The sequence below is a fragment of the Abramis brama genome (assembly GCF_963993115.1).
Source record: "Abramis brama genome assembly, chromosome: 9".
Lineage (NCBI taxonomy): Eukaryota > Metazoa > Chordata > Actinopteri > Cypriniformes > Leuciscidae > Abramis > Abramis brama.
In genome coordinates this window covers 36,164,314-36,191,986 of record NC_139971.1, presented here as the reverse complement: position 1 = coordinate 36,191,986, position 27,673 = coordinate 36,164,314, and the positions used below count along the sequence as shown (strand labels likewise).

Here is a 27,673-nt window from a genome sequence, read left to right as displayed (position 1 = left end):
TTAATTTTTTTTGATTTGCTAAAGATTACATTTACTTATTAAACGATTAGTGTTTTTAAAGATCAAGTGCAAGTACGCATAAGATGATAGAAAAGGTTATCTAAAAGGAGCATCGGAAAGGAGCATAAACAATTAAATATCCAATATATGTCTAAAATCTACCTTTAATATTTCTAAAATTGGTCAATAACCCAAATGGTAATGAGATGGCTAGAACTAATTTAAGTTATACACAGCATTTGCTAAATAAACACTTGTTTGAAGTGCTTTTTTTTTTTTTTTTGGGAAAAGTTTGAATTAAATATTCCTCTAACCCGATCAGAAATTCTTTCTGCTTGTGAATTAATTTACACTCTAGTTTTAACTTTCATTGGGTTAGCTGAGATGTCAGTAGTGGGCAGAGTTTTGGAGGGGCAACATGTGTTTGAAGTGAATGGAAAATTCATTTGCTAAGTCTGACTAAAGCTAGCAAAATGACTGAAATTGCTTACAGAGCCTAATCCGAATGCATTCTGTCATTTTTTTTTCTTTTTTTTCGGGGAATTCAGATCTCACCTTACGAAAAAGAAGTTTATTCAAGTGTGCTATTATTATACTTCTTTTAAACTAAAAAATAAGAAAGTATACTTTCAGTCAGTCTACTTTTTATGTACTTCTCAGAAATATACTTTATGCACTTGACTTATAGCCTACTGACAGAAAAGTAGAAAAGTATATTTGGCTTATACTTGTACTCAATCTTTTGATCGAAATATACTTAAAAGTATAATTAAGTATTCTAAGTATACTTGGCTTTTAGTTGTGTTAACTCTTTTGATTGAGTAGCCTATTCAATACTTTTTTTTACATACTGTCTTATAAACTTACATTGTTTGAAAATATTGATTTACAAAGAAAACAGATATGTTCCTAATTCTGAGTATCTGAATTTCTGTGTAGTCAAAGGAATTTACTTCAAATCTACTTAACTTTGGACTATTTTGACCATTGACTGAATTTTCAGGCTATCCATGTTTTCACTGTTATACAGTAGGGGGCGCTATTACGCATCTTCTAATACAGAATCTCCTGATCAAAACACAGGTGAAAAAGAAGCAGAAACAAGTGATTTTACACGTTATGTAAAATAACGTGGTCATAAAACATTAATCAGTATACAAGTTAAAAACTGCCTAACGTTACCAAATGAAATGTCGAACCCATGGAGAGGAAACGACAGTGAAGCTTTGGGGTGTTGATGGACTCGATCTACTCCATCTATGTTTTGATCATCGTTCTGAATCCGATGCAGTTGTAGTCTTTGACAAAAATGCTATTTTCTCTGCTTTTTATTTAAAATGTAGCACTTTTTTTTATTTTTTTTTATGAAACTTACCCACATTCAAGTGTTGATAAAAAAGGATGCATGAAGCTAGAATAAAATGTTTTTTAAATGGAAAGAGTTAAAGTACAGTTAAAGGTATATTTCAAATATAAATATTAATACCTAAATAGGAACATAATAGTGTACTTAAAGTGCAAAAATAATATATAAATAGTAAACTATAAGTACTATGTTAAGTTTGCTTAAAGAAAACTTACAAGTATGCCTGCAGTATAAAACTACTAAACTAGTTTACAGCGAGTCTACTTCAAAGTGTGCTTTCATAAACTAAATTATTTGACTAGTAAAGTATACCTATAAGTTCACTTGAAGTATAGTTGCAAAAACTAGTTGTGTACTCAAAGTTTACTATTGTTACACTTACAGTATGCTTAAAAGTATACTTTTATACACTAAAAGTAGGCTAATTTAGTTATAAGTAGTTTTGAAACAGTACACTTACAAGTATACTTCTAGTACATTGATATTAGTATACTTACTACATAAAGTATACTTAAAATATACTTGAACTTTACTCAATAAAATTAACTTGAAGTATACTTATTTTTTGTAAGTGTCTGCAACCTCCATTAATGTCCAAATCAAAGGTGTACATAAAACTAGAGTGTAATTGATTTGTGTCAGTCATGCATGGAGACAAAGAATAATTGTTAACGTTACCGTTTGTTGGTAATGCAGCTGGCTCTTGTCCACACTAGGTGGAGTGTCATAGATCTCCTGACCATCTCTACTGGGTGGGCCTTTCATTGCCATTGGAGGAGTATCATAAACCTGTGGCCCAGAGAAAAAAGGAACAGGGTCAGAAAGACATAAAACTAATTTACTAGTTAAATGAATTAAATACACAATTAAGACAGAAAAATGTCAGATCATGTTAGTATAATGACATAATTAATCTTGTAACAGAATAAATCAGTGACTATATGTAGATCTGACCTGAAAAGGAAAGAGCCATTTAATAAAACAATTTGTGTTAGTTGAATGCAATTTAATATGTCTGCAATGTCTAAGCAAGGCCCAGGGAGTGGCTGGGGATTTGTTTCTGTCTGTCTCTCTCTTTTATTTTACAACCCATGGCCCCTGATTCCTCTCTACCTTCTCCTACATACTTTGTACTTTTTTTAGGGGCTTTCGCACTGGAGGAATGTTTTCACAGTTCCTATTGGTGGAAGTATCTGCTTTTTGGCATGTTCATACTGCAGGAACTGGGAACGATTTTAGTTATAAGAACGCCTTTTGGGGGACTTAAAGGATAATTCCGGTATTTAGCACTTTGAGTCTCTTTTCTGGTTTGTTTTGGATGAACTAGAGTGGTGGACACAGAAATTTTGACAATGGGTCCTGTCTCGACTTTTTGACTCGTTTAGAATCGCCTTTGACCGTTTCAGAGTGGCTGGCTACGGGCATGCACGAACATGTCCTTAACGTTCGTTTTCAAAACTGTGCAACTCACCGAGTGGTTAGTGGTGTTCGTTGATGTTCCAAAACAAGTAGCGTAGCGAAATACAGTTTATGTCGTGTTTTATTTGGCATTTTGTAAAATCCCATTGATTTCTGTTGGAGGACTCATTGCTCGTTGATATTACTGCGCTACCGGAAACAGAAAAGACGCTTCAGACTCAAATATCAGGCGGAAGTTTATACGCGGTTGTGAGGTATCTGAAAAAATAGTTCCACTATAGCAAATAACACAGATTGAAATCATATATTGCGCCGATATATTTGTTTTTAATCATTAACGAACACCACTTACCACTCGGTGAGTTGCACAGTTTTGAAAACGAACGTTAAGGGTTGTTTTAAGGACATGTTTGTGCATGCCCATAGACAGCCGCTCTGAAGCGGTCAAAGGCGATTCTAAACGAGTCAAAAAGTCGAGACAGGACCCATCGTCAAAATTTCTGTGTCCACCACTCTAGTTCATCCAAAACAAACCAGAAAAGAGACTCAAAGTGCTAAATACCGGAATTATCCTTTAATTAGCTCCTACGTCAGAGCATTGTCTAACCCCGCACAATAGGAACTACCAGTGACGTAAGTGTACGTTGATTGGCCGAACGCATGCCATTCGAATCACTGGTGTTGTGCTGAATTTTGTGCCCCTAGTAGTGTATTGCGCTAATCCAACCTATTCCTAATCACAATACTAATCCCAACCCTACAGTCACTACAGTGCCTACTAGGGTCACAGAATTCGGCACTACACTGGTTACACAGTTTATACTTACTCCACGAATTAACTCTATGAACATGGAAGACAACAATAGATAGCATTTACCTGTCGCCTTTGTCTGTGGCATTGTGTTCTTTTCTCAGCCTCAGTGATATGTAGCACTGTATGTTATCGTAGGAGATTTAATCTCTTAGCCCTCCTTTTTGCTCTTTTTTTAAATGCATAACTTATATGTCTACATTCAATCCCTGTTATCACGAAACTCATGACACACAACACAATCTGATCACAAAGTCCTTCAACCTCCAGTTGTTGACATTGTTGAATACCGTGCTTAAATGACTTTGGCCGGGCTAAAGTCACTTCAGAGTTCCTACTGGCAGTGCAAATGCAACCAGGACAATTGCCCAAGGGGAAAATTTTGTTCTGGTGGCTAGTTCCTATAACTGAGTTCCTATAACCCAGTGCGAAAGCCCCATTTGTCTTTTTCTCCCTCTTCCTTCTGTCCATAGTTTTTTGTGCATGTCAGAGAGAACACAGGTATACACAATAGAGGACACACTCCCACTGATGTGGAGAGATTACAGGAGCACAATCTCAGACAGGAACAGCTGGAGGAAATCAGCAGTGCTGCAGAGATGCTGACCTCCACCTTCACCCACCATCCCTCTCTTTCTGCTACCTGTTCAGTGGCTCTATGGTCAGGCTGAGTCTGATATATATCATCTAAATAAGGGCATATCATTAATTAACTTTTATTTTATTTTTTTATGTAAAGCTAATCATAAATACATATCAAGAACTGATAGGAATGTAAAATGTGTACCTTGAAATGCAATGTAAGTCGCTTTGGATAAAAGCGCCTGCCAAATGCATAAATGTAAATACTAGTAACTACCCCAAACTTAACCCTACCGCTTCCCCTAAATAAAAATAAATAAATAAATATATATATATATATTTTTTTTTATATATATATATATATATTTTTTTTTTATGATAATAGGATTTATTTAACTAAATCAATCTATATTAGTGGATGTCATCGGATATCTCTAACAAGAGGTTTTGTCAGATTTAGCTAATTTCTGAGCACAAATTTGCCCCCAAGCTATAGTTAAATAAACCTCCCGACATTTAGCTATTAAAGATTTTAGCGTTTTTATAATGTATATGACACAGAGCTACACATACGCTCTCATCAATACAAAAACAGAACTGACTCGAGTTTCGGAATGTGCCATAAATGAAGTGTGACTTCCTGTCCCAATGTTCTGTCAAACCTGTGACGACTGATATAAATATCATAATGCCTGCAGCTCAACTGGTACAAACAAGAAAAAATAAACCACACACACACACACACACACAAAAGGCCCACAGAATGTTAGTAAAGAACCCAATAAATGTTTTATAGTGCTAGCAGTAAAAGTTGGATTTTTCCACTACTGCATTTGATATGGGTGAAATGAGGTCAAGGGAATTTGGATTAAAGTCTAATCTTGTCTGAGATAGAGTTAGTGTCACACACACTTAGGGACTGGTAAATTTCAATTGTACATTTTATTTTAATACTTATATGCATTAATAATTTAAACCAGGGGTTCACAAACTGCCCAAAAACATTTTCAGAAAAAAGATTTCTGAAGTCATGTCCACTCTATACTTCTATCAATAGTGCTCCAATCACACACATACACACACATCCTTACACAAACGCCATTAGCATTTATAATGCTGGCCAAACAATGGCTCTCAATCTGTTGTGCGCCCCCAGGAGAGCCTGCAGCCAGAGACGGAGGCAGGAGAAACCATGAATACCAAAACCTCTCATCCAGCAGCGCTCTGCCAGCTCCATTTGATTAAACGATTGTGTCTTTTGCTCTGTATCTGAGAGACGGTGATTTGTTACAATGAATATTTGGAGCAATTTTGGGAAGAAAGTGTTTTGGCTTGCAGCGTTTTCTGTCGGCAATGAAAAATTGAGAGATTTGACCGCACTGACACTATTGGATGAGAACAAAACTTGAACTGAATTGAGCTACGTTAAATGATGTTTTGCTTTATAGCTGAATTGACTTTGTTTCATAATTTTGAAGACGAATTTTGCATCATTGACACTGGTATTGAACTGACTAAACTAAATTACAACACGGTCTTCTGTAAAGCTATTTATAGCTGAATTTAACTCATTTCATGATTGATAAACTTTACACTGTTATTGAACTGAACTGAATCTACACTGAACTGACTTGAGCTGAATAAGGACACTATTGTCTTCTGTAGAGCTGCTAGAGTGCGTCGTCTCCGCTTCCTTTCACTGTAGAAAAATTAAGCCAAAATATTCCAGTAACGGTCGTTGCCGATTACGTCGTTCGGAGCCAGAGTTTGCGCAGCAGTGATCCTGAGCTGGAGCCATGGCATCAAGGTCCCACACACTCCCGTTCCCGCAGACTCAATTGCAAACACAGCTGTCAATCATGACGTTACACCCCGTTTTATAGCATGAAAAAACTAAAACCAAACTTATTGGGAAAATTAACGCACGTCTGGATGATGAGAACTATCTAAAATGACAGAAACCATCTTTGAAAAAAAAAAAAAGGAAAGGTTCCAGTCCCATTCAATTACATGCGGAGGGCGGGGTTTATGACCTATACTGCATCCAGCCACCAGGGGGCTATTGAAATACTTTGGCCTAACTTTTCAGGACTTGCGCGGCACACTCGGCTTTACATCAGAATTTGAATTTCTCATATTTGATGAAGTTTGCATCGTTGATCATTATTTTCCAGTTTATTACTGTAACGCTGAATTGAAAAAATCTGTATTGTACAAAGCGCAATATAAATAAAGGTGATTTGACTTGATGCAATAGTTGAGATTAGCGAATTAGATGATTTTAGTAAACAAACAGCATGTGCCAATACACATCGTTATTATCAGCCACAGTTCAATCTAAGTTTATGTTTGTTTTACACCATTTGTGTTTTTACATTACTTCTAATGTTGTGTTTTGGCCACAAAATGACGAGTGATGTGCCTCATCTTATCTGCCCTGTTTAATCCACTGCTCTGTCATTTACAGCATGTGCTCTGGTCTTTGCCTTCATCCACGTTTCTCTCATTCTCTGTGTATGGCTGTGCTGAAGGCTGCGTGTGCAGGAATTATGTGGTCTGGGTATTCATGGCCTTTGCCGTGAGCCAGGCTTTGTCTGTCTCTTTCTCCCCCAGGGTTGTGTAGTGTGTGTGTTTGTGTGTGTGTGTGTGTGTGTGTGTGTGTGTGTGTGTGTGTGTGTGTGTGTGATGCACTGAAGGACTGATCCCGCTGACAGCACTTTCTTTCTCATATACACACAATGCACACATATGTGCGCACACAGCGGTCTCAGGATATTCTGCTTCACACACTCACAATGCTGACCTTCTTTTTGAAATGCCTCCAGACACTGAAATATCTACTTCCACTGCAAGTAATGCATGACCTCATCTAAAAATAGGCATGCAATCATCGAGCCAACAGAAATATAAAGATGCAGGAAAAAAAAGAGCGAGCAAAAGAGTGAAAATGAAAGAAAGACAGAAAGTGAGAGAAAAGACAGCAAGAACTGAAAGCAAGAACAAGGAAAGAACAAATTAAAGTGAAAGAGTGAAAGCAAGAGTGCAAGAAATAGAAAATTTGTAAGTCAAAAAAGAGAATGAAAAAAAGACAAAGAAATGTGTGAAAGAAACCAAAATAACATGTAAAAAGGCCTAGAAAAGTTAGAATTAAAAAGAGTGACAAAAACAAAGCAAAATAGTGAAAGTAAGAAAATGAAAGACCTGAACAAAAGAGCAAGATAAATAAAACAAAAGAGAGAGCATGTTAAAAAAAAGGAGCTAAAGAAAGAATATTCTCATTGCTTGTATTATTAAAAATCTATCACACACACACACACACACACACTGCAGACATCTGAGATACACTTAAGGGCTATTATCATCAATAACGATCTTCAACTGGCTCATCCAAAAATTACTATATCAAATAACCTACAGTGTAATGATCTTCACAAGGACATTAAAGTAAATATGAACCTCAACACATTGACATAATCAGTGTCATGTGATGTTTCTCTTCCGAGTTTGATCAGGTGAACTCTTTACCTGTTGATTGTACTGGGTGCGGGTGGGCGGCACGTCATAGATATCCTGGGAGGGTGGAAGGTGTCTGGGGACGTCATACTCATCCTGTTCACTTTTCCCCATGTCATACACGTACATTTGACCAACCCGTGTGGGAACAACTACCTAAAACAGAGAAAAGAACAATTGCATGAGACTGTGGAATGGCTGGGCACATGAAGGAGGATAAAGATGCTGCCCTGATGGTGCCGTTCACACCAGGTCAACACAGACTCTACTACAACAAATCTGGGGTCTCAGAGGTCACCGTGGGAACAGGGGCCACCCTTTTGTCTGCATGTTTACCTTCTGTCTTACGCTTCGAGGACTGTGTCGACCGCGTGAGCCTGGGAAAAGAAAACAAGCTACGACCCCATATTTGTACAATGCCTGAGACATAATACCAATCACAACACAGACTCAGATGAGCTGTTCAGGATGCCGAACTCCTTCACAAGGATTGTAGCATAATGCAGCTAACGCATGTCAAGTCAAATTTATTTGTACAGCACTTTTCACAATACACAGAGTTTCAAAACCGCTTTACAGAAAATGATGTTAATATTTATATTTTCTGTTAAGTTTGTTGGATGATATTAGATTTTATTTTATTATTATTAACTATCGGATTAGTTTATAATGGATATTAAATTGTGCATTTCTTTCATTTTTTTATGTAGATTACCTTTGCAGTCATATAAAGCTCACTTGAAGTTAATATTCATAAACACAAATAGACTAAAAACACTTTGAAATGCAATCTTTAGCAAATCTCAAAATGAATATCCATTGTTCATACTTTACATTATAATGCTGTAATGCCTAAATTCACTTGCAGCATTTACAGAATTTTAATATGGTGCATCCGTATGTTTTATAAAACAGATGTTTCTGACTCTGAGTGATTATACCGCCGTCAAGAGGTTTTGTTCAGCATGAAGCAGAAGAAAATCACCGTAACAAATGGCCTTACGAGGTTTACTGCTTGAGTATGTTAGTAATGCACTCTGGCCTCTTTTAAAACAAGAATTTGCTCCTTGATATAAAACATGTATGGACGGGGCGGTATTGGTTTGTGTGCACAGGTGAGGTGTGTACTGTAATGATCTGGGTGGAATGAGCTTTATGTAGTTTTCATGATTCCCCGCAGGCCAGTTATACATGATTGCTGGCCTTCACTCCAGTAACACTGAGTTAATGAGATTACTTGTGCTTTCATTCTCAGTCTCTTTCCTCCCTTTATCAGTTCACACCAGCCAGTCTATAGGAATGCACTGTGCCAGCCTTGGGTATTGGCGTCACTACTCGCATATAATAACAGTTATTCACATGCATGGATGCAGACAAAGATTGGTAGAGTTCACTCAAGAATCCGGGGTGAATCTCACATGACCAGGTCATATTCCACACCCAAAAAAAAAAAAAAAAAATTATGTTTTTAATCATTGATATCGGTTGAAATTTGATATTTAATTGTCATTTCCTCTAGTTTTACATTTAGATCAGTACTGTAAAGCTTGTCAGCTGATATAAGATTTTATTTTATTATTATTAACTATCAAATCAGTTTATATTGCATATTTAATTGTGCATTATTTTAATTTTTTATGTATATTACCTTTGCATTCATATATATCTCATTTGAAGTTATGTAGATTACCTTTGCAGATATATAAATAAATAAAAATTCTTGCATTACACTAATGACAATCAACACAGGGAATAATAGAAATTACAAAAACATTAAAAAGTTAACTGTGTGGAAGCATTAAATAATGAATATAGAAGGAAGAAATGTGGTAAATTTACATTTGAAAATAGAAAAATAATTCTTGATGGTCCTTCAAATGTGTTTAATATTTTGTGCATAATATAATTTCTCATTTTTGATAAGCAAGAGTCTTCCCTTATAGTCAGGGAGGACAGAGCAGTGCTGATTAACCACACAGACTCAATGAAGCTTTTCTTTGTGAGGCGTTCACGCTTTGTTAGATTAAATCTAGTGACTATGGTAACCAGGCACGAGCGACGACAAGGCGAGCACAATGGAAAGCACATGTGCACACATGTAAAATGCATTTAAAAGAACTATACTGTCTACCCAGCACTTTGCAGTGTTGCTTGTCATGTACGGAAAGTGCAACATAAATAAAGAAGACAGTAGGCAAATGAAAATCCCAGAGATCTTGTATTTATATTTACTCTCCCACTCACACAGACTGTCACTTTAGATCCCTGCTAACCATCCAATTAAGCCGTTCTCATTAAAGAAAGCTGGCAATCTGTCACGGTTAATTCTCATCCTTCTCACTCTCGCTCTCTCTTCACCCATCTCACCCCTCTGCCTGATTCTTGCCCTATTTTTCCAAATGGCATTGCAAAATCGATGATATATTCCTTCGGATTTTTTGTTGGTGAGGTAAAAGCACGTTATTGGTGTGATTTATTGGATAAACCCTGTGACCCGTGGACCACCCTGTCCCTATCTCCAGAACATCCACATATTCACGACCTCTCTCTCCGACACTGCTGTGGTAAATGGCAGCATTCTCCACGGTGCTGTACACACTTTCACACACATTAAGATGAACTGCAGGTGTTTCATCTGACACTTCCACACATACACGACCTCCGGTGCCGTCACACTCTGCATTTTCACTTAGCCTGATAGAGGTGAGTTTAGTTAGAATCTATCAATACAGTTATTTACATATCTATCCATACACTAATATAACTAGTTGAGTTCTATCTATCTATCTATCTATCTATCTATCTATCTATCTATCTATCTATCTATCTTATAATTCATACAGTAGACACAGTCCTGAATATTGATTGGTCAATACATCGTTCCAACCATGCAAAAATGCACGATACACTAACAGTTACAATGTGAAACACCTGTTCACAAACTGTGTATATCACTGTGCGACAATCATAGAATAACATTTTGTTATTGCTTACAGGTCACTGTCAGGGACTATATATATATACATCAATATTGCCCACACAGCGGTCCTTTAGTACAGTACACCCTGTGTTTAATTTCAATGCCCTCTCAGACCTGTGCTTAGCTTTAAGTAATAGTCATTTCATCCCGCTGAGAGCCTCTGAAGGGCCGACCGTAATGACCATCGATCAATAATGTGAATTATCAATGAGTGCTGCTCTGGGGAGTGAAGATGGCACATATGGTGGACCGCCATCATCCATCCCTCATCAATATAGCTGAAAGGGTCTGGTCATAGAGAGTGGGTGTGTTCAGGCCTCCAGCTGTCACAACAATCTCTGGGGGGAGGGGTGAAGTGCCTGTAATGATGATGTCACAAAGATACAAACACTCCCTGGTGTGGAAGGAAACAATAGGGGAGCGGTGACCGTCTGACTGTATTGCCCTGCGCCATGACAGCTGGCCAAGAGTCACAATCACAGCAGCTACATGGCCATTAAGTTCAGCCCTGAAGAGAGGGACAGATTGCAAAGGCTGCTTTACAAAAGCCCCCGTACCCCCTGCTGCATCGTCGAGCTGTGACCTCCTTACCCCAGCTGACACAATGACACATGCCACCACTCTAAAGAAGGCAGCCAGGTCTGCTGAAGACATTCCAGCCAGGCCTGGCTCCTTGGACGCCACTAAATTTAATCTATGCCTGCAAACCGAATACCTGATGCTGAGGATCCTGGGAGATCTCGGAGGGATCTCATAATAATGCATACTTGAAACAAAACACCAACTTTTATCGGTGAAAAATACTTAAACAGATATCTTAATGATAATTCTGCTTTTTCTCAAATATCTTTGCTTACTCTGTGCACATTTTTGCACTCTTCCTCTAAAACACATCATGCTAAGATTTTCTTTCAAAGCTCTTCAAATGTATGCTATTTTTATTTCAGGCTTTTAAATATCGGAGGTCAGCAAATATCCTCAACTCTCAGAAACAAGAATAATTGTTTTAATTCAATAACACCATTAAAAAGACAAATATAACCGCAAACTCACTAAGCTTATTTTTAACTTTTCAGCAACAAACCCTTGTCAAGGTACAACATCATAAGTAAGGTCAGTAATTACTCACAGATGATAATGGTAACATCACAATCTGTGTCCAATAATTGGTTAACAAGCCTGTCTTGAGAAATTAAAACAATTAAGGTCACAAATTGATCTGTATATGACATTACATCTCCTAGACAAACTTAACTTAAGATATAAATAAGTTCTGAAAGACCACTACAACATGAAACAATATTCCATTTACCAACCACATACACACACCCAACACATCCACAACTATAAGTATTCCTTGTGTATCTTCATACACATACTATACATTTACACATATAACTTCAATTTTAAACGCGTGTCTTACAAAAACAACTCAATTCAGAATCCATATTCATTTCAAACCATGTCATTTTTTAATTTAATAACACCAAACAGAAAATGAAAAACGGTTGTGAATGGAGTAATCTGATATATGTAATTCCAGCCAGTCTCACATTCCACACAAGCCATTCATTTCAGTTTACCTTTTCAAAAGAGTTTCCCAACCTTTTCTAAAAACCCATTCATGGAGTCCAATATTATCCCCAAAATATTTCAGATTCAAGGTTGCAATAGTTTAGTAAAGTTAGATTTATCGAAGTTTACCCTAAGCTTGGCTTTGATTCAACGCAGTGCCACAAATAACTGCGTCTAGAGGCCTGGAACATAATGAGGGGTCAAAGTCCAAACGCTGAAGGGCTTCCACATACCTTCACATACGCTATATTCTCACACACTCTTTCTCTATATAAGTGGCTGTGCATAAGAATTTCCCCCGTAGCCCCCTAACACCTCTCTCGTCTTGGCCATCTGTGGAGCAAGCTGTCCTCTATCCTGTGTGCGAAGCGGGGGGTGCAGGTCAGGGTTCTGTGCGTGTTGGCATGATATACACTTCAGTTTTACCATAATTTTGCACCGGTCTTGGGATTTATTTTGTTTATTTAAGCCTCGTTCCGACTGTCAGTCCAAAAAAGATTTTTGTGCATATCCGATTGAAATCCATTCAGATTTAGCAAGTGTGAACAGCAAAAAATCACATGAAATGTTTACAAATTAGTTTCGAGTTACATTCATATGTGGTTTGAAAAATCGCGTATGATTCCGCGTGGTTAATCAATGACACGTTTGGTGACCGAGCTACATTACATGCAGGACTTAAATGGTGGCTACAAAAAAATCTCTAACGTTAATTTTGGTCATGGCAAACAAAGACAATTTGACGGTCGTCGTAGGATGTCACACTTCAGGACTGTGAGTCAAACCTTCTGAAACTGCCAGAATTTCGTCGAATTTGATATCAATGCCCATTAATTGGCTGTCGGTGAACATGTCAAACTAACAATCAAAGACTTGTGATTTTAGCCTAGGATCATACGGCCAAATCGTGGCCAAAATCGTACCGTGTGTACCCGGCTTTAGCCTTTCCAGTAGCAAACATTTTCCTTAATGATTCATTGTTTGATCATCTGTTTCTAAACTGCTGCGTTTACATCCATTTCTCCTCGTTTTTGCAACCCAGCCGTGAAACTTTTCATGTATAGGATTTTTAATATTAAAGGAAATTTCAGAGTTCAGTACATGTTCAATCGACAGCATTTGTGGCGCAAAGTTGATATATATTTACACTCAATTGGGGTTTATGGCATTACATTGTTGTGGTAACTACAAGTTTTAACACTGAATATAACTACAGGAGTATTTTTTGTGCAATTTCTCAAATATTCTAAGCATATTGTTTACATCTAGTGGCTATCCAGTTAAAACTGATTGAAAATAAATGATTTTAAGTATTTTAATGTTTACAGATTGGCTCCATTGACTTTGTTGACTCCATTGATTTTTTCTAAACAAAAGAAGGGACAAGTGCAATTTATTGAAAGACGTTTGCAATAATGCTTTTAACTTGAGGTTGTATCATGTCTAACAGTGGTCCACACATGCCCCAGTGAAAGATGTCCTTCACTGGGTTGAGGCGTCTCCAGCTGTGGGCATGGGAGCACGGGCTGTGGAGAGCTCAGCTGGGCTCTGTGACTTGTTGTGATGTGGGTGCCAGTGGTGCCTCATCTGGACCATGAACACACACATATGCCATCCCCCAGAGAACAGCTTCCCTCTGCCACATCTGCAGATGTACTGGATGAATTTTTGCCCAAATCCCTTTGAGTTGGGTTTGAAAGTCCACTTCTGAGTTTTATGTTAACCTGAGTGAGTCAAGGTTTGACTTTGGTTGTTTTTAAGTCTTTTTTTTAGCAGAAGCTTAATGTGGGGAGTCTTTCAAAGTAGTGTATTTCACTGGAATGCAGTGTTTCCTGCAGTGATATTCAGTGCCAGCACTGCACCGCAGCTGAATCTACAGTTCCATGGCAAAAGAGATTTGCAGTCCGAGTCGAATATGATAAATAAGACAAGAAACAGACAACACATCTGTTGTATTGTCTTCACTATTACTGCATGCAAAAACAAACACAACGCATAACCAATGTTGTCAGATTCATAAACATATGACTCTTAAAGGAACATTCCACCGCTGGAAAGATGAATGTGTATTTAAAATAGGTCATTTATGTAGAAGAAATGTGAAATTATTTTTGAATTTGGAGCTTTCTAGACTGAGAAAAGCCAGAAAATGTATTTTTGGCTTATGTGGATGAAAGACAACAACTCCCAGAATGCACTTGCTTCGCTGCCCTACGAGGCCACTCCCAAGCCACGCCTACCGGTAAGAGAGCGCAGTTGAAAACAACAAGGCAAGGCTAGGCTACGAGTGAGTCTCCGTGACGAGTTTGCCCGTGATTTCGAGATCGCCCCAAATGTCCGGGATTCGGCTTTTGCGTTCTACAGTCGCCATTCATCATGTTTACTGTGGCGAGCAGTACGAGGCTGAGGGGCGCGGGAGAACGGCGCGAGGCGTGGCGTGATTACTGATGACCGACACCTGTGAGGCACTGGTCTCGTATCTCTCACGGAGGAGCGGGAATCTTCTTAGCAATGGTAAAACGCACATCAACCGATCACTTGTTTAGCGTTCATGCAAACACTACATTCAGATTCACCAATCGGAATGAATTCAGTTAGATTGAAACAAAAGGTGAGCATCTAAACAATGAATGGCGACCGCAGAAAGCAAAAGCTGAATCGCGGACATTTTTGTTGATCTCGACGGCCGGACATGTCCGGGAAAAAGTGTATGGTAACCCCTACTACTCAGCTTTCTTCGTCCATGCTTTCTGCAGGTTTCTGCTGGTGAAATCAAACGTACTCGCACTGATCTGTGATAGGTCTGTTAGCGCATTAGCTCCAACCCCCTATGGGCGGGTTTGAAAGGGTGGGAACTAGTGCTTGTAGTCTTAACAGAAATCCCCCCCTCTTACACTTCCTCCTACAATGACGCAAAATGACGATTTTTGCGTCATTGTAGGAGGAAGTGTAAAGAGGTAAATACAGATTTCTCTTGTCTCAGGGGAAAATAAGAAAATGTTGCACGACCATTCAGTATTCATATTTTAGTAGTATGACTGGGTTTCTAACATTGCAAAGTTTAATGCAAATGAGTGGAGTGTTCCTTTAAGAGCAGGTTCTGTAGTGAATCAGTCAAGTCATCGGTTTGAATCACCGAATCCTTCCGAATCAACATCTGACTCACTGACCAGATGTTTATATGACAGTGCAGTTAAAGAACATTTTAAAATAAAGTTGTACTGTAATTAATAGTATTTTAGATGACAAAAACATGAAAAAAATTACAAAAATAATATTGTTTAGTTTATTATATAGTTTTAAACAATTATGTGGAAAGGGTTTCCCTGCTGCAAAAACATGATTCAGTTGAAAGCATTTGAATATGCAGCTAACCCTTCAAATTGGGCCAGTTAAAACTCGAAACTTAAATGGTTTAAGGAAAGATGGCTGCCGGGTGACCCAGATCAGAAGCTTCATCCCTGAAACATTGACAACCATGGCAGCAAAAGTGCCAAAAACCAGAATGGAAGAGAAAAAGCAGGGTAGTAGTGAGGATTTATAGCCCATATACCCAACCTCATACTCGGTTGTGGAATTAATCAGTGGCTAATTAGATCCACACTTGTGAGTATGAGCTTTGCTTGAGGCCAGTACCATGTGGCATGTGCCACATGTGAGGGTGTGTGACGGGACGGCTGGTGGGGATGGAGGCCGGAGGGACTCCTGGAGACAGCGAGCCCCCCGGTACTAATCCACACAGATCTCCAGTAACAGCTCCCTAAAGCTCCCTGACACATGACCCACATTACTGCCATGACCACGCTGGGTGTGAAACGTCCCTTCAAGATATGTTTTAACCATCACTTATTAGTGCTGCTTGCTAGGACACTACGAAATCTGGCAAAGCAATCCCTTACACTTAAACCACATAGCAACTACCTACTAAATCATTGTGGCAGCAAATTCTGCACAAACAAGCACCACTTACATTTTCTCACATTACATTTTATTATAAAGATTATGGAGGACAGGAATTAGATCAGAAATAAAACCTGAAAAACATAATTCTTTCTCCTCAGTTTGCTTATTTGTTTCTTTCAGAGCATATTCGTCCCTTCAGTCAATCTTTCTCTTTCTTTCACAAACAATCTACCCGTGGTGCGCCTGCATGGCATTTATTCAAACCAGCTCAGCATATTGTCTTTCTATCTTTCTGTTTTCGCATTTCCTTTCTCGGTTTCATCTCGCTGCTCTTCCTCTCTTTTTCTCTAGTTTATTTCCGATGCTGGTTGCAATTGTGCATATAACTGAGACAGCATATGTGCAGACCTCCGTATACACACACACACACACACACACACACACGCACACACACACTTCCTCTCCTCCTGCTCTCCTGGCAACACAACACTCAGGCCTGTCCGCAGCACCTATTAATAAGACCGAGACGAGTGTGTCTCCTTGGAGACCACACCGTCCCTATGGCCTGTGATCAAAGGTTGGTCAGTTCCTGAGACCATTGTGCGTGTTTGAGGAAGTGAAAGACGCTCAAAAGAGATATCATTCACAATATTTAGCGTGAAAGTGCATTTAAAGTGACCGTTCAGCCAAAAAAAAATAATTCTCTCATCATTTACTCACCCTCATGTGGTTCCAAACCTTTAGGGAACACAAAAGATTTTGTTTTGGACCCAGTGTTGTTATTGGTAACTAAAAATGTGTCTATTTTTGTTTTTGTCAACTGAAATAAAGCTGTTATAACATAAAATATAAATGTTAGATGAAAAATTTGAAATGTTGCCTTGGCAACTAACTGATATAGAATAAGCTGAAATAAAAACAAATTAAAGCTAAATATAAATATAAAAAAATTAAAATGACAAAAGCACATAACAAAATTACTAAAACTTAACGTGAAATAAAAATATAAAAAATAAAAATAAAAGCCAATTCAAAATATTAATAAATACTAGTAATAGTATATAAATAATAGTATTTAAATAGCTGTTTGGACCCTATTGACTTTCATTATATGGACAAAAAAATATTTTGTGTCATTTATCAACACACGGTTGATTAAATGATGAAAGAATGTTTATTTTTTGGGGAACTTTTTTTTAAACAAAGGTGACAATAAATATTTGCTGTTTACATAAGTCAACATTTGGTCTCCATTTCAGAACTAGCTGTAATTTCCTGTATCCTTTGACCTTCAGGGAAAGATGTAAAACATCACAGAGATTGTTTAAATGGTGACCACTGAGTTTAGCCCGTGGTGCTGAAGTTAGCTTTTCACGAGCCAATTAAAATCTGACACCGAGGCTCCTTTAAACCTACTAGTACGCACCTATATGAACATAAATAAAAATTATCAACAACACACAGGGAGCAAAGGTTGTGTGTACTCTTCAACAGAAGACATACAGCGTGTGTGAAGACGCAGTAAATGAGTTTGCAGCACCATTAGGCCCCCTGTTCTTCTCTCTGATCTGTGTTTTTTCAGTCCTTTCAACTCCCTGCAGTACAAAGTGAACCCTGTGGCCTCCTGTGATATTCCAGCCCTTTGATGAAGGCCACTGGAGCACAAATAAAGGCTCGCAGTGGTCTGCTGTTTACGCTGAGGGGCCCGCGTTGGGCCCCATCTCCCCTCCTCTCCCTCGATCTGCTGCTGGCTATGTGGGGACGTTAATGACAGGACACTGCGCAAGAGAAGCAAAACCTGCTCCTGCGGCTCCACCCGCCATCGCCGCTCAGACTGCTAATTCTGTCCCACTGATCTCGCTGTTTTCCTCTGCTCCCTTCAGCTGTCAATCTCCCGTCCCCTCGCTCGGAACTCGCTGTCAGAGCAGAAAATGAGGCCACAGCAGGTAATGGAGGAGATCCTGCTAGGAAGATTCATATTTTGTCTTTCTTCAGACACACACATGCTGTCTTTTTCACTCTCTCTGTTGGACATGACCTGTGGCCGTGTGACTGTGTTAACTGATAAAGTGGTGTGCTCAAGGTTACAAACTCAAAAGACCCCCTCACTGGTCCTGACTGACCTAACGAAGATCTCTCGGGGCCCTGAAGGTGAAAGCCAAATGGACACATGATGTGTCCAACAGCGATGTGTCCTCGAAGACAGTCACTTTGTAGCTGTAGTTTCTCAAGCTTAAAGCTACTCCAACTAAACTACAAGCTACTAAAAAAGTATTAAAGCTATTTAAGAGGGGATTTTTTTTTTATGTTACAGTAATAATAGATTAATAGAACTGGAGTGACACCATTAAACTTGAACATATACATACACTAACTACAAGTAAGAAAACAAATACACTAATTTATAGCAGCATTTAATGAAATATTTCGCTACATACATTAAAGGAACTGCATATGATTACGTATTATGCCGAATACATATAAATACACAGAATACATAAAATTCGGCACAAGTAAGAAGCCACATATAGACATGCAGAAGAAAATAAATAAGATAATGTGGCCACAAATTAATAATTTATAATTAATAAAAATAACTTATTAATTTTTGGTCCTGATTTATTAATTTGTTCCATCATTTCAGTTAAATTTGTTCCCTAATTTGTTTCCTTGTTTTAATGTAGTTCAATCATGGCCACGATTTAACTAAAAATAGGGGGGGAAAAATTTGGAAATTAAAAATTTGGAAAGTTGGAAATTAATTCTTGGGAATACATTCTTAATTCAAGTCCCACAATATCATTATTCTTCCCCCACATCATATGCGGGGCTCTGTAAACTGGAATTGGTTAATCATTTTTGAACCAGATCATTAACAGGAAAGAATGAACTGATTCACTAAAATGAATTAGACTTCATTACATACGAGAGAGTGTTTGATTATGGTCTCAGGGTATGTTTACACGTCAATGTACTAAAAACTGAAAAGTTTTTCCTTTGTCAAAATGATCCCCATTCACACTGATCTGCGAAAACGACTAAACCACTGTATTATGCTGCCAGGCCAGTAGTTGGCGATGTCACTTTGTAAAGAAACACTGTGCACCAATAGACTGAACATTTAATACGCATACATATGATGTCACTGTTTGCACAAATTCACGTTTTTGTAGTTTACACAAATACGATAATGGCATCGTTTTCAAAAACTTGCACTTTGAATCATGTTTTTAAAAGTTAGCATTTTCAAGACCCCAAAACGCTGTTGTGTAAATTACGGGCAAAAGCGCATAAAAGGTTTTCCATTTTTAGTGGAAACCGGTGACGAGTAAACAACCCCTCAGTTTGTTTGGCTGTAAAGCTGCATGTGCAACACAATGGAACATAAAATAGCATGTCTTCTGTTGCACTACACCGCTATTTCTTATTAGAAAAGGTAGCTTGTCACTGGAAAAACGATACTGTTTTGGATCAGTTGGAGTTAATTCTGCTGTATTTCTGGTCTTAGCTGGTTATAAAAAGTAAAAGCTGCCCAAACCCCTCTAAACCAGCCTGTGAGACAGCTTAGACCAGAAAACCGCCTTAGGCTGGTGTAAATTTTTTTTCAGCAGGGAGTTGGGCTATTCTCAAGCTACTGAAAAATAGTCTCTTTTTTTTAGCTTCTTACTCCCCAACACTGGTCATGAGGATACAATGAGATTTCAACTGAGCTCTGAAGCTCAGGGAATATAAATAAAGCACATCGGTGGACCAGATACACACCGTGTTCAGAACTGCCCAGTCATCACGCTACTTCCTGCATCTCCTCCAGCTGTAAAGGAAACATGGCATCAGCACTAGCTTTCTCCTTTAGTCGCTCTCTCTTTCCTAATCTTCTGCCTGAGCCACATCACTGGAAACCTGCAGCCGCTACACTGAGCCCAGACACGCTGCTTGTAATGGATGCCGTGTTGTCTTCAGACACACTCTCTGCATCACATTACTATGTACAGGAGACTGCTGGTGGATATGTGCTGATTCAGAGTCAGCGTGTGCAGTCTGAGGAGAGAGTAATGAGGCTACGTGAGGCACAGTGCCCTGGAGCAGCCAATGCTTCACTCGTGTGCTGTGATGTGAGGCCAATATCAAAGTCCCTCTTTAAAAGCCCACAATGCATTGCAGTGAGCCCCAGAGATACAAACCTAAAATCACACACAGGCCCCTGAGGGGAACTGAGACTATTTAAACAACCATTAAGGGCTCTCTATTCAATATCTGAAGTACTTACAGAGAAGAAAAGAATCAAAAGGAGAAACAGAAAGAAAGAGAGGGATAGGATAGATTGCCTATGGCAGCGGTGTCCACATCCCAATTAATCCTCTATATCTCTATATTAATTAATTTGAAGGATTCACTTGAATGTAAGAATCATAAATCATAAAAATGAAACATTTGACACAATCTATGTAACTTGAAAAACGGTGATGATCCACTTGAATATGAGATTTTCCAATTGGCCATTGACATTGAACACTTTTTTGCATTGAAAAACGCATAGCACGATGAGTGGAAAATAAAACAAAAACGTAAGGTTTCAAGATGTGTTTTTTTAAACGTTTGATTTTTGAATGAAACACTGCAAAAGACACAAGCACAATGGTCAAAGACATCCATCTAGCACATGTATATACTGAAAAATAATGTAAGGCCCTGTTTACACTTGGTATTAAGATATATTTTGGTCAATTGGATCACAAGTAGATGAGGGAGACACATTCCCGTTTACATCTGGTGTTTTAATCCGTCTCTTTTGTCCACTTTCAACCACTTCTGTCCTGATTTCTTCAAGGGGAGGGTCTATGTGTGGGTAAATCTATGGGCTTTTTCATGGACGAATTAAGCTTAACACAAATTACATACAGTATGAACGCGACCGGAGATGAAGGAAAAACATACAGAGAGCAGCAGTTTTTGTTTCTGCACTGATAGCCGCAAGATCATGCCGAACGAGGTGAGTGCGTGTTAGAAATTAGGAATGGTGAGAGGGCCTTTACTTGGGTCTTCAACCGACAAAGTTTAAATCCCATCGAGCTTGCATAATGTTTACGTAGAGTTTATGAACTGTTTCCCTAAAATGAAGTGGAGAGCATGATGCCTTGAAGGCCATCTAAAGGCAGGGAGGAGTAGCTCTGGTTTTCAGGAATGTGAGGGGAGAGAGGAGCAGTAGATTACAGATGTGCCAGCCAGTGAGGGAAATTCCCACAAGACACACACAAGCACCCAGCGGTATTCCCATTCCCTGTACACACTTTGCCATGAGATAATAGCGAAGAATAAAGCAAAAATTAATAAAGCAAAATGACATGAGATACAAACAACAAAAAACAAAACACAATTTTTGTCATCTCGCATAACTTCTGGAGAGAAATAACACAGACAGTGGACAAGGTAAATAGTGTGGCTTGGTAGATTCCTTAAAAATATTTCTGTTAATTTGAGCATCCTAACCATCCCAAAACCGTGATCCGAAATCACATACTGTCTAGTAGGTACTACATTTGGTTTGAAACTTCCTTTGTAACCATTAAAAAAGTATGCTGACTATGTTCTATATAGTATTAATATGTGTAGTATGAATGAAATTCAGAAATACATCATGCATTATATTGTCACTGTCACGTTAGCTACCAGCTTCAGTTGCGTCGTTTCATTGCCATTCACAAATCCTCTCCCGTGGCATCATGGTTAAATGAATTTAAGTGTCCATTGGCTGAGAACCTCAGATTCTTGGTGGAAATAGCAGGTCAATCTGGGTGCTTTTCGCCTGCCGTTTTATAAATATTATGAATTCGGACATACTACGGCTCACATTCTATTATTTTTTTGCCTACTAAATAGTAAGGAAGTAGGCATATTCTGACATCGGGGGTGCCATTGGCTCAACCAATGCGTGAGTTTGGGGCAAAACTACCAGTTGGTCAACCAATGGCAAACAAAGTGGAATATTCAAGAAATTGATGATACTTCTTGGGTGCACAAGAGCAAGAGATGTAAATAACCACAGGCTTTAGTGAGGAAATGTCATCATCTAACTCTTTGCTAATGTGACTAGGTGACAGCATTCCATGGCTCACTTTTGCTGGAATGGCCCGGTTATAGCATTCCTTCTCAGCAGTGCCCTTCAGTGCTGTAAAAATGATGCTTGAAATTCACTCATAACATTGCTTAACACATTGATAACATTATGATAGCAGATGTTAAACTAATGTGTTTCTTCATACCGATGTAGCTCCGTGAATGTGTCAGTGGAGTTTGGATCTACGATCCCTCTGGTCTTCCTTTATTCTGTCTCCTCACAATGTTCTCCCCTCCCTCTCCTCTAAACGCTGCCTGCCTGGTCCTGCAGATAAGCCAAGCCAGCACCTCCTCCCTCTCCCTCCTCTCCCCTGCCTGATCAGGTGAGCAGCCTCAACTAAGTCTCCAAAGATTACACATTTACTTTCAGAACAGGCAGTGCGGCAAACTAACAGCAGAATCTCAATCTAGCCTTTGCCATCACCCCCTTCCTGTTTCCCAGTACACCTTGCCTTAATAAACCCCAGCTATCTCTGCAGCATAACGAAGGGCTATAGCAGGGGCTATTAAAGAGATAAGACCAGACTCTTTCTCCACCTCTGCTGCCCCTCTTCACTGTCCATTCAACTGCATCCATAATAGAACTAAATACCTCACCCACAAACCCTCTTTGTGACACGCTCACATGGCCCTAAACCGGACGAACAAGCTTATGCTCAAATCTTTCTTCATCCGTCAGTTTTATTTACTCTAATGGTCAATGTGCAACTTGAGTTGATAGTGTAAGCTCACTTTGGTTAATGTGTAAGCAGGACACCAGGGCGAGTCTTAGCAGCGGTGAGTCACAAACATGTACAAATCTTATTTTTGCAACTGAAGGTCACATCCGGTATTACGGTCATATTTCGTAAGAATTTTTTGATTGAAGCATGCCATAATGTTTAGTGTTAATTCTTATCAAAAATTGTATTGATGTGAGTCACTGAGTTTAGCTTTTTAGCAAATGCAAATGGTTATGGAAGCTCGATTCCACCTGGTAGTAAACAAAACATATGGTAATTGTGACTGTGTTTCTCATAATTGCTACTTTACGAGACTTTATTTCTCTCAATTATGGCTATTATTTGTCATTACTTGCAATCTAACGCACAATGTGAAATGACTTCCATAAATAAGAGTCCATGATGATTTATTCAGACAAGGGAAAGTAAGGGAGGAATTAAACTCCTGCCCGTTGGAGAAGCGTGCGAGGGCTTTGTGGGTCGCGTGCTGACACACCCTGCCTGCGCATGTCTTTGATGTGACACACAGCGCTGTTGTTCCAGCTGCTTTATCACAATCCCTCACTCCTAACCCTGACCCCTTCCACAATGATCATATAACTCCTTACTGCTGCCACAGTATCCACATATCCACAGTATACACAGTATGAGCGAGTCTGTCCATAGTTAAGCATAACCACAACTTATTGAAATTAGGATTTATAACAACATTTCTAAAAACTACACTACCTATGGTCCCAATCAAAAATAAAATAGTAATATAACAGTTTAATCACGCTAAAAAATTAAAAGCCTCTGTTGCACTCTATTTTACCCCAGCATAACACACACACACACACACTGCTGCCAGTTATGTGGTTATGCATGAGCCTTGAGAGAATTAACCGACTGGAGTATTTCTGCCTTGAAATACATTCCTTTATTAAGCAGAGCAAAAGTATAAAGGTTTTTTTTAGCGCTCTGCTGTGTGTGTGTGTGTGTGTGTGTGTGTGTGTGTGTGTGTGTGTGTGTGTGTGTGTGTGTGTATCCATCCTCTTCTCTCTCACTCTTATCACATAATGAAAAGCTGCCAGTGATGGAGGGACTGTGGGCACAAGGACAAGTAATCATAACAGAGGACGTTAAGAAAACACATCAAAATCTCCCCTCATAAAACTCACGAAAGGAAAACCTCAAGACAAGCATTGCAAACAGAAACTAATGCTTCTGAGAATGATCACGGAAGGACATGATAATAGAGGTCTAGTTTCCTTGTTCTCTTTTTAGGCCCGGTTCTGCAGGGGGGCTAGATACTGTTGATACTGTAATAATATATTGGCGAAACGGATTTGGCACTGGAGCGCCAAAGAGAACGTCAAATATATCTATTTACAATGTGTTTTTGCAGCGGTGAGCAATGTAGCCAATCACAAACATAGTTGTTGATCTCGTGAACACAATGGCAATCAGTGGTATTTAAGTTAGTCAGAATCCAGTCAACGCTCAAAACACCAGTTTTTATTCAGTGCTGAGTTATGTAGGCTCGCAAAACTCCTCATTAACAAACAAAGTTTAGACACAATGCAAGTAAGCGTGCATTGTTGGCAGCTTTATTGCTTATAATGGAACTTTGTGAGATCGCGTTGAAGTGACAGCGTTTTAGTGCTATCAACTGCTCTAGCAAAGATGGAAAACTGCAATGACAGAATATTCTGGAAGCAGTGATACTGCAATATATTTGGCTTCAATGCAGCACCAAATCCTGAAGAACGTAAGCACTGCGCTCCTCACTGGAATCCACTCTGGCTTTGACTTCTGATCCACACCATCTCTTCCCCCTCACTGCAGTATTCAGGGTGTTTAGTAAGTTCCTGGGTCACTGCCATCAGTATCGATCCTTTAGCTGTTGGGTTTGCAGCACAGACTCTACCAACATTCAACTGACTGTCAACTACTCATATGACATGAGAGGTAGGAAAGTATGTTGTAAAGTAGCTGGGACTACTACTTCTACTTTCTGACGCTGTGAAAAGAGAATGTGGTAAAGGAACTGGTAGCTTTAATAACCATGGCTCAGGATAGACAAAAGCATGATACTAAAATTATCGAATCAAAGCTGAGCTAAAGCTTAAACCACTTACAAAATGTGAAGAATCAGAAATCTTCTAAGAATTCACATCTTGTTGAGGTATTAAACTTTTATTATTTTCAGTTTCAAGGGCAGGATGGTTTTTCATTTACTTTTCCACCAGTGTCATATTAATTCAAATTCCCGGCTGACAGAACCATTTTACCAACGACAACAAAAACCATGCCAACTATTTTACAAAAACTAAAACATGCCAAAAATTTCCAAAAATTTGGAATGGTAAGAATGGTATTCTTTGAGATACCATGTAAATACCATGGTGCATGGTACATTTCCATGATTTTTCCAAGACTGTTCCTGAAATGTATGACTATATAAGGATTTTTAAAATCACTTTGTAGATATTGCACTCACAAAGAGCCAAATAGTGTAATCCAAAACATTTACCAGTGACACTGAGTCATTTCTCTATCTTTATGGCTTTAGGTAGAGCAGATTTGACAGGTGGCTAACAGCGAGCAGGTCTGCAGCTGAACCTCTCCTCACTTCAACCTTCCATCTTTACACTTCATTTCCCCTGCCACTGCGGCAGCTGTGGCATATGGCTCAATGCCCTAAGAGTGGCCTGCAACACTCTCTCAAGGGACAGTCACTGCCCACAGCTTCAACCTGTAGTTACCACTCGAAAAAAAAGTGCTTACTCACTCTGTACTGCCCACAGTCACCAGCGTTAAAAACTCTGCATTATTTATGACACTCTCCTCCCTCAAACACCCCTCTATATTTCTCTAGGTAGTCTTTCTGTATGCTTTCCAGGCTATCTCTCATCACATGTCCTTGTGTATAAATATGGTCAACATTAAATGCTGTTCCTATTTTACTTACTAAATATGTATTATAGAGTGAAACAGTAGAGGAGAAAGTTATGTATTATATGTTTTTTTATAATATGACCCAATGAATCGTTCATAATTGGATATGGAATACGTTTTTAAAAAGTAAATAGGGAAACATTTTAGTTATTATGAATAGTTTATGGGGTAAAATCATGTTTTTACAAAACCAATCTTTTTGAATAAATAAAATTCAATTCAATTAAAATTCTTCTTCTTTCAAGTTTTCTGTTTGTTATGAAAGTAAATGTCTGAAAATGTGTTACATATATGTGAATACAAGACAATCTTTTCCTACCTTTCCCATGGGTTTGGGAGAGTCCCAGCTCCTCTCTATTGATGGCGGAATCTGGTAAATGTCCTGTGTCTGGTTCATAGAGGGTGGCACCTGGTACACGTCCTGCCCGGGACACGGCCCTCCTGCAGTGGGTGGCACCTGGTAGATGTCCTGGCCTGGAACATTAATGGAGGGGGGCACCTGGTAGACATCCTGCTGGGTGGGAGGGTACTGTGCCTGGCTTTGCTTTTGTGCCACAGCGGGGGCTTTAGGTTGGGGCTGTGGAGGTTGGGGGCCGGTGGGCACCTGGTAGAGGTTGGAGGAGGCGGGCAGGCCGTGGCTGGGGGGGAGCATGTAGACTCCATCTGGGTTGGTCGAGTTGGCGGAGCTGGAGGAGGTGAAGGCGGGGTGCATGGCTGTGTACTGGGATGAGGGGGGAAGCTTGTTGTAGGCACTCTGAGGCAGGTTGAGAAGGCTCTGGGTTGGGCTGGGTTGGCTCGACAATTGCTGTAACTGCTGCTGTTGCTGTTTATCATACATGCCCACAAGAATCTTCAACCGGTTGCCAGGAACAATGCCTTGACGGCCGTGCAGCGAGCAGAGCCACCAGCCGTCCAGGCCTTGCGTGTCCCGCTCCAGGACGGTCATGATGTCGCCCTTCCGAAAGGACAACTCGTCCGGAGACTCCGCCACATTGTCGTACAGGGCCTTTGCCAACACATTCTGCAAGAGAGGAAAGAGAAAAGGGTTGAGTTTATATTCACAAATGATCACACATTACACCTGGATCCATTCTTGGCAATGTGATCACAAGTGGACAGCACTAAATTCATGCTGATTAATTTTAACATTCTGCTTTAACATGCAGTAAAACACTAACATAAGTGATGCTTGTAGTCACCACTTGTGATCAGATCACCCGAGATCTTACCAGGTGTAAACAAGGCTTGTGACTATAGTGTAATGCTACATTGCTTTTTACATTTTGTCTCTTTGCTTCAAACCCCTTCCCGGCACATTTACACAACATGGACTCCATCTGTCCTCTCGTTTACAAAGCCACCCACAAGTGCGGCTGGTCTTTGACAGTTAAACAAATATTTGCAGTTCGGCCCCCTGGACCAGTCCCACCCACCCACCCTTTCTCTGGCAAAAACCCACTTAAGCCTGGCACTGTGCCAATAGACACGTGTATCACCCATCGTAATAAAGCCACAGTCAACCAACAGCACTCTATAACTGTCCTCTCAACAAATTCACAGTGCTTGATTGGCTGATTGTGATCAGTCATTGTTACTGCAGAAACCCTCTAGAACTGTTCAACGAAAAAAAGAAAGAGAGGAGTTTAGCTTCAATCAAGACACTCCACTATTCTGCTGTAACCCTCCCCTCTCTTATTGAGTGATTCAGCAGAGGGCCATTGTGCAGTAGAACAGGAAGGAATGGCTAA

General features: G+C 39.3%; 1 protein-coding gene across 2 annotated transcripts in view; it reads right to left on the bottom strand.

Moving 5' to 3' along the window:
• The window catches only part of bcar1 (BCAR1 scaffold protein, Cas family member), an 88,689-nt gene that overhangs the window by 6,127 nt on the left and 54,889 nt on the right, over positions 1-27,673 (bottom strand). For both annotated transcript variants that reach the window (XM_084125247.1, XM_084125246.1), the window contains exons 2-4: positions 26,245-26,946; positions 7,704-7,847; positions 2,045-2,155 (exon numbers count right to left, since the gene is read on the bottom strand). In XM_084125247.1, coding sequence (XP_083981373.1) covers positions 2,045-2,155; positions 7,704-7,847; positions 26,245-26,946 — 957 coding nt within the window. The remainder of the gene's footprint in view (positions 1-2,044; positions 2,156-7,703; positions 7,848-26,244; positions 26,947-27,673) is intronic.